The sequence below is a fragment of the Magallana gigas genome, chromosome 4, assembly GCF_963853765.1.
Source record: "Magallana gigas chromosome 4, xbMagGiga1.1, whole genome shotgun sequence".
In the NCBI taxonomy this organism is placed as follows: domain Eukaryota; kingdom Metazoa; phylum Mollusca; class Bivalvia; order Ostreida; family Ostreidae; genus Magallana; species Magallana gigas.
In genome coordinates, this window is record NC_088856.1 from 12,160,354 (window position 1) to 12,174,420 (window position 14,067).

Genomic DNA, 14,067 nt, shown 5'->3' on the forward strand with positions numbered 1-14,067 from the left:
GATTAGCCTGCAATAAACAGCCAGCATAAATAACATGATTGCAATTGAATACAAAAAAGTTAAATAAATTTAATTCAATCTCTTATTCAGTAGTATCTTTTCCAACATATTTTAAGTGTCAAGGATAATGTGTAGTAGTCAATTCATATATATATATATATATATATATATATATATATATATATATATATATATATATACACACACACAGAATACAATTGGAAAATACTTCACTTCATCATATAATTATAAATTATGAGGTGACTTTTTCTTTAATTAAACAAATTGTTATCTTGACGCTGTTTTCACCTCTGTTCCACACTAGGTTTTGAGATTTGTCAGCGTCAGAGGGGTATACCTCTTTCTGAATACAGAAGCGAATTGCAAAGCTGGATAACAAAAAACTTATTTGATGGTCTGAACTTAATGATGTTACCTTAAAAGAATATTGATAAAATAAAAGTTGAAAGTACACATTTCTGCCGATTAAAGCAAATGTTTCACTATTAAATGAATAGCCCTCGTACTTTAAGTGTCATGAATAATGTGTAACAGTCAGTATACTAAGATATCTACAGTGCTATTTCAAGTACCACATCTACTAGATGATACACACTTTATCATTAAGAACTATATATGATATTATATATAATTCGCCATTTTTTAAAATGTTTCGGGTACAATAAACGTTTTGTTATTTTTTAGAAGAGTAGATATAAAATATATTTTTCACCAATTTATTTGATTTATTTGCCCTCATTGGCAATATATGACGTCAGAAGTGACGTTATTTTTATAATTCGGTCAAAATCAGTCAACATTTAACATTTTCCTATCTTTTTTACGAATGGAAAATATGGAGCGCATGCTTGAACAATGCTTGAAGAATTACAGTAAAATGATGATTTTCATTTTAGGGGGCCATTTTAGGCCCATATCATATTTAGTCCTTTTTCATTAATATCCTTATAGTTATAACTTTTCCTTTCCTTTTTTTTTTTTTTGTCTTTTTTGTTTTTGTTTTTTATGGGAGGGGGGGGGGCAATGTAATATTCACGTACATTCAAATCTTGCATTAAAATTATTTCCTTGAATCTTGTAAAAGAACAACCGATTGACTAAATTTTCGCTTAAATAATTGTGTCTTGTGATTATAGCAATAGAAAATAATTAATCTTAATGACGTTGTTTACTCATGGTTTGAGTTCTCAAATTCGGATATTTATAAACTGCAATGTCATGAGTATAACTTGTTCTAAACACAAAAAGTATTTATGAAATGAATTATTATTGACATAATATTCGATTTTTTTTATTGTATTGTAGAATTAGGCTCATACAAATTTAAACTTTTAACACAGAGGAAATTCGGACTGAGTTTTTCAAATTTTGTTTTTTATTAAAATAATTTTAGTATATTATAATACTTTAAGATTTTATTTGTTAGTCAACATAATGTTGCGTATTCTTTGTTGGTTTAATGATATTTAAAAATTTTGATCATTGACCTGATTTAAATTTTATGCCAGCAGAGGAAGGTTGACATACTTAATTAAACACTATAGATGTTTTAGTATTATCATCCAGTTATTAAAATTTAATCAAAAATGGGTATGAATTTGACAAACCAATGAAGGAAATTCGAATTGGAATATCTATAAAAATTGTGACTGGAAACTTAATGCGTTGCATCTACTTAGTGTAACTGCATATAAATAAACTGCTTTTCATTATTAAAAGAGTTTTGAAATCTGTATTATTTTCACAGTTAAGAAAATCTCAATGATAGCGTAAAATTTTTAGGGACTTTCCTAAAATTTTCAAAAAATATTCAATTGACATCAACTCAAAAAGTTGGTTATTGACCTACTTTTTTTAATGTGAAAAATAACACTGCAGTGAAAGGTCTATAACACACAATATATGGTTTTCATCTCATCAGTGAAATTTCTTTCTTTTTTTTATTTTGATTAAACGTAATCATTGAAGGGTGAAATTTCTTATTTTCCATAAAGGATTTTGAACTGAATCGATAATATGAAAATGACTTCATGGTTAAAATCAGATTGTGAATATAAAAACTTTACAGCTAATCCTTGAATGAAAGCATTCTCACTTCACTTTAACTCTAAACGGAGTTGGCTATACATTGACTACAAAGATATTTCGTGGAACAATATAATCAAAAGAAAAAATAATTATCCTTAAAAATAACAATTTATTAAAATTCAAATCATTACAAATATATACAAAAACAAGACAGTGTATATGCAAGAAAACAATGAGTATTTTTATTCTCAAATATGACATTGGTTTAGGAAATAACAGTATATAATTTAAAAAATTACATCGTATAGTGTACATGTAGAATCGATGATGAAAGCTAAGGCTAACATTTAAATTTTGATTTTAGTTCAGATAAAAAAAATTTAGTCAACAAATACTTTTCAGCAACAATAATATAACTTCTGTAAAATTCAGCTATTATTTTTGTCGATGAAAGAATGAAAGATATGCACTATCAAAAACATGCCAACAAATGTCAGAAGCAAGTTTGGTTAACATTCTGCAAGTTTGGTTAACATTCTCCTTAATTCTTGTTTGATTCATTCAAACCATTCATCTGGTTACTAGCATGTAACAGCGCCTGCAGAACTGTAGCTTCATGGAAAATTCACAATGAGCGCAATAAATAATTTAGTGTATAGATTTGAACTGTAGCTAGTACATGTGACTATGCTGCTGTTCACTCGTATTCGAATATACAGTATGCGATACACCTAGGTTTTCGAGTTGTAATGATTTTTAGTACAAAAACTTTATTTTGAAAAAAACTCGACGATTTCACTATTGTTTCACCCGAACTTATCAAACATGTTGCATTATTTGTAGCATTATCGTATATACTAACTTTGGCAAATGGAAATTTTCATTCAAGCTATACACGCTTTAGTTTGAGTCAAATTTGACTGACAGTGAAAAAGCATGTTTGTTTATTTATAAAAGTTATCTTTATTCTGTAAATTGATATAGAATTTTCATTGTTTTATTTCCTGACATAAAGTAATGCCACTTCATGAATATTAGTATTGATGAAGAAAAAGCGAAACCGACCTCAGTGCGCCTGTCCGCGGGAAATCAGGTGGCCGTAATTGTTTGCCTAATTAAATATCCGTCTCGATTTTGTATATGCTTAACAGTTATTACTTTGAAGTATGTAATGTGTTATGAGGTAATATGTTTGTCGTTCACGGTACCATAACTTTTAAGGTGGCTCACTACACCTTGAAATAGTTTCACAAATCATTAGAAAATTACTTGATTATAATGGATATCATGGTGGATAAGAAGTATATAATTCAAAAATGCGAGAAAAAAAATTATATTTTCAGAATTTTAATTCCGAAAATGTTAACAAAACCCCCAGGCGGGTTCGAACTCATGATCTGCGGTTAAACAGCCCGCTACTTGAACCACTGGGCTATGGCGATAGTCAACACAAGCAATTGATAAAAACAATTTAACAAAACATTTAAATCGCCATTTTGTGACGTAATGTCTTAAAAAGTATAAGTTTCGGTGTAGTGAGGTACCTTAAATGTTAAAAGAGAATAACACTCACACGAATTAGAAATAACCCTTACGGGAAACACAAGCTACGCCACTGTTCAGTGAAATAAAAAAAAAAAAAATATATATATATATATATATACATATACATATACATGCTCAAATTCTTAAACTTTTGCTTTCTTTTGTTCGTATCATATTAAGGACAAATGCTTGCTTTACCGAAAATCAAAGGCCTGAAGGGCCATAATGGCTTACGGGTTTGGTATGTCTATATTTACATGGATCGAGTATGATTCCCTCTATTTCTTACTGAAACTTTAGTTTATTTATAGCTCTATAGAAAGTGACTAGCTACATGCAATTCAATAGAAACTAACAGGACCGATATCAACATGCCCCATTTGTTGATTGGTCGAACCTTAGCGACCGAAACAGACAGGATTGAAATCTAGACGCCTCTTTTATCAATTGGTTGAAACCACCATTGCTTTTAGGAAAATCATAGACTGCATAAAATAATAATGATGATGTCAGACTCAAACTCCAATATGAGACAATTTTTTTCTTTCTTTTATCCAACGACTGAAGTACATTAACTGTAAATTCATTCAACTATATAGGACACAAAAACACTTAAAACCAACATGCTCTCAAATATCAGTATACCTTGTATTCCTACGCACTATGAACTTGCGCGAGAGTTGGTGCACGGTGCGACGTAACAGCGCCACAGCCAGCGTGAAATCACTGCGCGCAAAAATAATATAACCAAATGATGAAATGTACTGCATGTTATGTACTATAATAGTTAATGAATTCTCATGAAATCTACACCAACAAGTATTATTCCATTTTATTTGTATTTCATAAATGTATATTCATTCATATTTTTCTGGGTTTTTTCTACTTTTTTGAGAGGCTGACCTTCACAAGCTTTTATAAGAATTATAGATTCACAAGGCAGTTCTATATAACACCTGTTTTATTTTTTTCCCTTTGTAAAGAGATAAACTCTTTGGAGGGGGAGGGGGCAAGAAACAGGCAAGTATATGCGATTACAGCAAACTTGTTTTGACACCAAATTTAATTAAAATTAATTACTGCACTATAACTTTGCAGTCAGTCTCTCTTCACATGACATGTGTACACAGTCATTTTCAGAGGCAATATATACGATGTCTCTATGTTATAGTAATGTGACATTCCGTATATGACTTGCAATTAAGCTTAACCGCATATTGTTTTCCAATTCGAGTACATTTGGTCTCAAGTTTCCAATATTTTTACGACAAATAAACAGTTCAATCATAGCACAACCAAGGTAACTCCATCGAGGGAACATTGTGCTATTTTTAGATCTTGGAAAATCCCCAACATTCGATAATGGCGGAGGTGTCGAAGAAGGCACATTATATTAAAACAAGTAGTAATTGCCCCTCTATATATGCATTTATTACCGATTTATAATCCCAGTTTCAATATATCTCAATCATAAGTTCAGTTCTTTAACCGTTAAACACTTTCCCCCTTGCTGAGATCGATGTCGATCGAAGTTAGCGACGCTCTCTGCGGGTGCAAACGTTTTTATGAAGATTGGACGAAATAACGACAACTTTACATTTACTTATCACTGTTAGGATCTGAAGTAATTGGGAAAAATTGTTTTGCTCATAATACATGTAAGTATGCATAGCGGAAAGCATGGCGGCACTGTGTGATGCATGGCGGGGGCCTATACCTCTATGCAAAAACACTGCAGTTAATATTCATTCGCGTTAGATTTTGAGTTTATTTAAATAAAGGCAATTCATATTGGTTACAATAACATAAGTGATAATAACATATGGAAAATATAATCTTGCTTAAAGATATTTATTATGAACAACAAACAGTTAACTTTGCAACATTCGAATAGAACTATTTTTTGTCGCGCATGTTCAGATAACTGAACTCTTTGCCGTAAAGATTATCCGGCAACTAGATGGCCGTAAGCCATAAAAATAGTTATATTTTCGTTCATGCAACTACAACAATCAGAAAGATGTTAATCGCCCACCACGTTTTGTATGATTGTCTGAAATTAGCAGTCGATATCACGAGATAGATTAATATTCATGTGGAGGCATTTCTTTCCTGGCAGGAAAAAATATTTTTCTTATTATCTAAAGTTTGATGTCTTTAATACATGATCCATCAGTAGTCTGGTCATTATAATAAATAGCATAAAGGTAACTTCTGCAAGTAATGAAACACATGTATTTTCCCCGTTATTCAAAATTTAGTCAAATTATAGCGTGTATAGCCTTAACAGAAAGAGGAAGATAGGCTGATAATATAGACAAGGTATAGGAAGACCAAGCTTGAAGTTCTTGAATAAAAACGTCTTAGCTTCTGCATATACTGTTGATGACCATTTGTGAGTAGATTTCATTGACTTCACCCTGTACATGATACATAGTTTTATCAAATCCGTCATTCTTGACTTCGGATAACTGTAAGAAAAGGATAAAAAAAATTAAAATTTAAAAACTTTTAAAAACAAAAACAAAAATACAGCACTGATTTATTTTTAATTTTGGCCCATGGGCCAAAGAACTAGTAATAATATTGTGGTTTTAATAATTTTAGTCGGCATCAATTCTTTTTTAATAAAAAAAATTAAGTTTCAAGAATACGTTCTTTTGCAGCGACCAATGTTATGCATACAATGTGTCATTACAAAATGCACTTTAATCAACAGGTAATTTTGTGGATCAACTCAAATTCAATATCAAAGGCCGGATATCTTGCTGTTTGGTTTTAATTACGTGATGTCTCAGAAAAAGCTAAAAATGAAAAAAGTTTCTCTTAGCAAGCTCATAAATGATACCCCCCCCCCTCCCCATATCTATGATGTTATCTATCTAACCGTCCATGTTCTATCAATAACAAATGCTCTATTCTTTTAAATTGTTAATGCTAATATATGTATATATACACAAACGTATTTCTTTTCTTTAAATTCCATTTTATTTCAACTTATCTGTTAAACTATGCAAGCATTTGTTTCCTTATGATAACAAACATGACTGGATTCAAACGTTATCAACATGTAAAGCAGCCATTAAATGTTTGGAATTTTTAATTTACCAAGCCGACACTACTTTTTTTTAAAAAGAATATAAAAAAAAAACATCGGGATGGGCCATCTTAGAAGGGCGAATAATTAATAGTTACGTTGTAAGCTATCTGTATGTGAATTTGAATTTCAAATGTTTCAACATAAAAGGATACAAACCGGACACGAATTTTGCACTTTTCCTCTCGGTGACCTTGACCTTGCGAAAATGACCTTGGGTCAAGGTCATGACACACCCTCAGGTTAAAAGCAGTCTTTGTCTGAAGAATTTTTTTAATCAGAAAGATATGAAGCAGACACAAACTTTGGCACATTTCTGTCACTGACCTAACGGTATCACCTTAGGTCAAGGTCATGCCACATTCCCAGGACATTATCAATCTTTGTGTGAAGTACGAACTTAAAATGTTCCTCCACAAGAAAAATATGGACCGGACATGAATGTTGCACTTTTCTTGTCAGTTGCCTTGACCTTGTCTGAATGACCTTAGTTCAAGGTCATGACACTGCACCAGATCATAAGCAATCTTTGCTTAAAGTAAGAACTTTCAATATTTCTCCATAAGCAAGATATGGACCGGACACGAATTTTGCACTTTTTCTATGAGTGATATTGACTTTGCCAGATGGGCCTTTGGTCAAGGTCACGACATACCCTCAGGTCTTAAACACTCTTTGTGTGTAGTAAGAACTTCCAATGTTTGTACATAAAAAAGATATGGACCGTACACGAATTTTACACAGACAGACGGACAGGGTGATTCCTATATACCCCACAAAACTTCGTTAACGGGGGTATAATTATCATTTTGTCCAAGTTTAAACAGGCTCACACAACCCCATTTTCCAAATTAAATTTCTAAATCTTTTCCAGTTAACTTCATGGATCCATTTTTTCAACATTAATAATTTCTTTATAAACGACAGGGTCCAATATGATGCCCATTTGAAATCATCTATTCTTCAAACGAACTTGAAAATTTATGCAAAATTCAAATAACACATGTATTTTCTTTAAGCAGAGTGTCAATTTCAGTTAATCGATGACCAGTCGTCGATCACCAGTCATAATATAAAGCACATCCTTGACCCCATAAACTACTTTTCATAATATCTATCATTCTCACTTTGGTATGATTTTTGCTCCTTTAAATAATCTGAATAACATTTTTCCAAGAAATGAAATGGGATATGTATTTCATGACTATTTTGCTTCACTGGCGCCATTGTCAAAAAGTGTTCGTCTGGAAGAACTTTGGAAATTTATTTACAATTCTTGATATTTTCAAACAATCAAGCAGACATTATCACTGTCAAACAGATCAAGGGCACCTTGTATCACTTATAATTAGGTCTTTCCACCTTTCAGGTGAAAGACCTCAGTCTTGTTTTGTTTATGTTTGTTTTTCTTCTTCTTCTTCTTCTTCTTCTTCTTTTTTATTTAGCTTGGGTGGCTTTGTGGTTTTCCCATTTTCTAGTACAACATATTTCACAGGTATAATAATTTTTTGTATACCTTATTGAGCAATCTCACAATTTATTAAAAAATATTAAGGCGTAAGACCTATAATTGTTTGAGAACAATAAGTCTACTAGTTCACTTTGATCCCTTTAATTCATATTAAGGTCAAGCCGAATTTAAAATCGATTCCCTCAAACTTTAATCTATAATATACACTATTTCTTTCTTCTTTTTTTTTAATTTTTCTCTTTTTGTGATCCGTACATTAAATGGCTGTTGGCTTGTCCAACTTTTCTTGGATTCCAAGATTTTTGGGGGTTTTTTTTTCTATGCATCCTGTACATTCAACAAAACTTTAAAGTGTTCACAAGTATATTGTATTTCATATATGAAATAAGCACATTTATATGTCTTGCCGTCAGGGTGACTGATATCCAATTACCTTTCAAATTGTTAACAACGATGCATTGACATTGACTTCAGTTTGCGACCCGATATGTTGACCTTTGGTAAATATCTCTAACACTTCCGGTTTGGTTGAATTTTGCGCAGAGCTTTTGGATTGTTTTAAGTTGCCGATAAAAATGATATTACACTTACGAAAGAGAAAAAAATATCAAAATAACCTTTCCTTCGGATGTTTGACAGCTTATTTGACTATGCAATTGCATGTGTAGACTGCATAAACACGTCAGCTTAACTTAACATAGAAGTATCCATTGAATTCGGAGCACATTTTTGCTATGCAAATGATATTTAAAAAATTACATTTCAATCAACTACAATCAAAAGATTTATTACTTTTTAAATACATAATATTGCAGTCCTGACCCCAGAGACCGAAACATTATCAATTCAATGCTTTCCACCGTGTCTGATTGCAGTATTTCATAAAACCAATAAAAACTTTGATTCCGGAAACGTCGCGTTGAAATTTTTTTTATCAAAATTGTATCTTTGAAAATCCTTTCGATGTACCTTTTGATATTATCACTCTTTACTCACATGCACACAATCAAACATATTTAACAAATCATTTCGATATTTCTGCTATCAATACATTATTCGAAATATTTGTCTTCATCCAATGTAAACCCTGCTTTACTTTCAATTTAAACAAGTCATCAGAATTTTTAATTTATGATAATTTTAACAAATATTAAGAGGCCGATGGGTTTTTGCCTTTTGAATGATTAGGTTGCTTCTTTCTAAATAATGCCACTTGTACCAACTGGACAGAGTTTGAAATGACATTGTCTTTACTTTCGTTAAGAGTGAAATGTTCCCAAACCCAATCACTCTCTCTTCAATCGTAATGAAATAACTCGACGCTGTATAGTTTACAACGCTGCAGACGGTCGTTTAACATGTGACCAAATATTCGAATGCTAATTTTCCATTCGAATATTAAAAATTTACTATTCATTTGCAAATATTCATACATTCGTTTCAGCACTAATTTTAAACAATGTCGTGGTCATAACAAACAACAAATTTCAAGTGAATACGATCGGTTGTGGCAACAGTGCAAGCACCAATATTCCAACGGCTCTGGCTGCATTTGCAGTTATCAGTTTGACCATGTTAAGTGGTTTTCTTTTAAAACTATCACCAAAGACTAAAATCAATTACAAAGTAATGACAATCACATTAAGCATGCGCAGAAAAATACCAATACGTTTCGTCATGGGTAAATGATTTCAATCGGTGTTATTAAATTTCATCTGTGCTTTTGATGAGAAGACATATCAGTTACGAAATGTTGACAATTTCACATCATTTTGTTTCGTAATTTCAACATTACTCTATTTAATTTGGTGAACATTTAGCAGTTTTGTTGAGTGCTTTTTTTGTTTTAAATTAATGTTTGATATTTTGGGTAAAGTAGAGATATAATGGCGGAAAAGCAAATATATTGATTATTGAATAAGAAACGAAAATAAGGATTACATACAGGTTTTTTTTTCTATCTTTCAATGGTTTATGATTTGAAAGTTTATAAGTTAGCAGGACGATTGAGGAAATGTCATGGTGTATCATTTTTTTTGACATGTATTTTAGAGTTTACTCATGTCCTATGACAAGTAGTAGTCTGCTTTGCTAATTATCCCTAAAATAGTCAATATAATTGCTGTGACCTGTCTTTGCTTTTGAGTTATTGTAATAATGAGTTCATGAAGCTAAAATTACTGAGACAAATGAGAATTTCCCTCATAAGTTAAACGCCGATTTCTTCCTTTATATTGAATACCACTTACTCATACGCTTAAAAGACAATGATTAAACTGTGCATTTCATAATTATATATGTACTTTCTACTCCACAAAATCTTAATTAAAAAATCAGACATCAACTGGAGCCTTAGATGATGTGAGATCAGGTTGGTTAAAATTATTGAGACAAATGAAAATTTACTCAGAAATGAAACTCTGATTACTTCCACAGTATGAAATAATACCCTACGGGATTTTCTCTTCCCATTAACCTAACAATTATCATATTTCAGACAACAGAGAACATACCAATTAATCATATGGTGAATTGCAAAAAAAAAAAAAGTTCATTTCATAATTATATATGTAATATGTAATACAACGATCTTAATCAAACAAGAGACCACATCGCTCTCATGAGGAACAATAAGTTAGATAAAATCTTTTTAATGAAGCCAAAATACAAATATCTGGACAATGTATATAATACATGTAGATCCTGATTAAAATTTTAAAGAAAAATTCACTTGGTTATTCTTATGTTTACCATCAAGTCCTTTTTCTAACTGGATATATTTATAGTCATATCACCTGTTGAGCATTGTAGTTCTCAAAAAGATCCTAAACAATTGTTTATATATATGGGATAGAAACCTACATGTACAACAAACTCTGAGCTCCTTGTGAGGTCAAAGAGTCCTCAAGGGGCCAAAGTCTAAACAATTTTAAAGAACCAGCATCATGTAAAAATGCTTGCATATAAGTAAAACCATATATTATAACATTTTAGTTTTTGTGGATAATTGTATTTTAATATTTAAAATATAATTATAAATAATTTTCGTTATAAAATTGGATCCCAAATGTGGCCCCACCCTACTCCTCAAGATTTTTATTTGAAAGAATTTTAATCTACATCATTTGTGGTTGCTTTCAGTAAAGTTAGAGCTGGTCTAGGCAAATATTGTTTCGAAAAAGATTTCTTTCAAAAATGTTCTCTTTATATTCTTATGTAAGTCTCTCCCCACATTGTGACCCTTCCTTCTCCTTAGGGTCATTATTTGAACAAACTTGAATTTACCCGAACTGATGATGCTTCCACACAGGTTTCAGCTTTCCTGGCTAATTAGTTTCTGAGAAGATTTTAAAAGATTTATACTATATATTCCGAAGTAAAATTTCGACCCCCCCCCCCCCTGCCTTCCCCTCGTTGTGGCCCCATCCTAACCCTGAATGACATGATTTTCACAACTTTCAATCCAATCTACATGAGGATGCTACCACACAAGTTTCAGCTTTCCTGGCTGATTAGTTTCTGAGAAGAAAATCTTTAAAGACTTTATATATACTCCTATGTAAAAATTCGACCCCAAAATCATTACCTATCCTACCGAGGGTCTTGATTTTCACGTCTTTAAATCTTCACCACATAAGGATGCTTTTACTTAAGTTTTAGCTTTCCAAGCTGTTTATTTTTTAAGATTTACTCTAAGTATTCCAATGAAAAAGTTCAATCCCCCCCCCCCCCCCATTGTGGCCCAACCCTACCTCCATGGGGTATGAAGTTTACAACTTTGAAACTAAATCTTTCTGAAAATGCTTTTACACAAGTTTCAGCTTTCCCAGCTGATTAGATTCTGAGAAGATTTTTAAAGATTTACACCATAAATTCTTAAGTAAAAGGTCGACCCCCATTGTGGCATCACCTTACCCACGGGGTCATGAGTTTCACAACTTTGATTCTACACTACATGAGGATGCTTCCACACAAGTTTCAGTTTTCGGAGAGGTAAAAATTGTAAAAAACCCAGCAAAATTCGAACTCATAGCTTACAGATTTGTAGTAAACCCTCTCAACCACTGCCCTATGCTGTTAGGTGATAATTTTGGTACGGAAATTACTTACATAATTACACTTCATTTTATTGTTGATTTCGATTTAAACAATATGTCACAACATGGAAGTGTCCCACACCACCTTAAGTTTATAGGAAGCAAAAACCCTAAACTTTGGATTAGACTTGCTTAGCGGTCAGTATCTATTTTTAGTAATCAGTGCACTTTCAAGAATTTTTAAGTACCTGGGATACATTACTTTTTATCAAATAAGGTAAAAAAAACTAACTTAATTCATTTGGTAAGAAACAAATATAAACTAATTTCTTTCTTCTTAAGCAGTTTTGATTTTTTAAAATATGTAATACTTTCTTACAATTTTTTTTTTATTCGAAGTTGAACATTGTAAAAAGGAAATGGACAAAAAGTGATTGTGCTTTATTTATAGAATCTCGGTGTAATGGAAATTTATGTAAATATACTTTCAAGTATTCTAGATGACCAACAAATTACCCATCCAATTTGGAAAGGTCAGCAACCAAACAAGACTGTTTCCAATTACAGGACCTTTTTATTTGTAATTAAAACAACAGGCCCATGGGCCTCAATAGTCACATGAGTACACATGAGTAACTGCTGCGTGGGTTTTGCCATGTATATCCAAGGGCATTATAATTATAGGGCTAATGAAATCATTCTTAATATTCTGGGATTGGTTAATTTAATAAACTTTATAAATTCTAGAAAAAGAATTATGAAGAATTGTAGCATATAATTGAACTAATCTTCAGCCTCAAAAAAATAATCGGTTGAAATTGCACCACCCTACCCAATATAATCATTAGAGCCCTGCCCTAACAAAAGAACCCTTGACACAGGGGTCATAAATTTCATAATTTCATAATTTTGGAAGAGGCACTCTTCCTTCCTCGTCAACTATGTACCTAATTCATAAGATTAATACACAGGAGTAGAGAAGATTTTCAAAGAATTACAGCAATCATTTAGAACCCATCCTACACCGGAACCTGTAGCCCAGGGGCCATGAACTTCATACTTTTGGAAGAGGCATTCTTCCTCATCACAATTTTTTACATATAGTTCATTTGCTCAATATTCAGAAGCAAAGGATCCATTACTCAATTTATTTAGAGCCCCACTCAAACACCAGAACCCCTGATGTCACGAAATTCACAATTTATCAAAGATTTTCAAAGAATTATAACAATTCATACAGCATAGAGCCCCGCCCTAGCACCAGAACCCTTGACCAAGGCACCATAAAATTCACAATTATAGTTTATAGTTTATTTGCATAATAACTAGGAGTTTCACAACTTTGATTCTACACTACATGAGGATGCTTCCACACAAGTTTCAGTTTTCCTAACCAAACATCATTTAAGAAGAGGTTTTTGAAAATACCTCAAAAATTTTCAATAACTCTTAATTTTCTCCCCTTGAAAAATGAGGTGGTCCTTAATTTTACAACTTTGAATCCCCGTTGTCAAAGGGTGCTTTGTACCAAGTTGGGTTAAAATACTCTGCAAAGAAAATGAACGGAAACTGCAAATAACTGAAAATTTTCTATGCCCAAGGGCCATAACTCTGTCAATAATTGCTCGATCGTACCTGATATCAAACTTGACCTAGATATTATCATGATAAACCTGTATGATACCAAATTTCATTCAAATATGTTCATCCTCTGCAAAGAAAATGAGCGGAAACTGCAAATAACTGGAATTTTTCTATGTCTGAGTGCCATAACTCTGTCGATAATTGCTCGATCTTACCTTATATTGAACTTGACCTAGATATTATCATGATAAACCTGTATACCAAATTTCATTCAAATATGTTCA

The 14,067-nt window shown here is 31.9% G+C and overlaps 1 protein-coding gene across 8 annotated transcripts in view; it reads right to left on the reverse strand.

Moving 5' to 3' along the window:
• Positions 1-2,198: 2,198 nt before the first annotated feature.
• Positions 2,199-14,067, reverse strand: part of LOC117682836 (cadherin-like and PC-esterase domain-containing protein 1) — a 39,007-nt gene continuing 27,138 nt past the window's right edge. For all 8 annotated transcript variants that reach the window (XM_066081315.1, XM_066081316.1, XM_066081314.1 and 5 more), the window contains one exon: positions 2,199-6,065. In XM_066081315.1, coding sequence (XP_065937387.1) covers positions 5,958-6,065 — 108 coding nt within the window. In that variant the 3' untranslated portion in view covers positions 2,199-5,957. The remainder of the gene's footprint in view (positions 6,066-14,067) is intronic.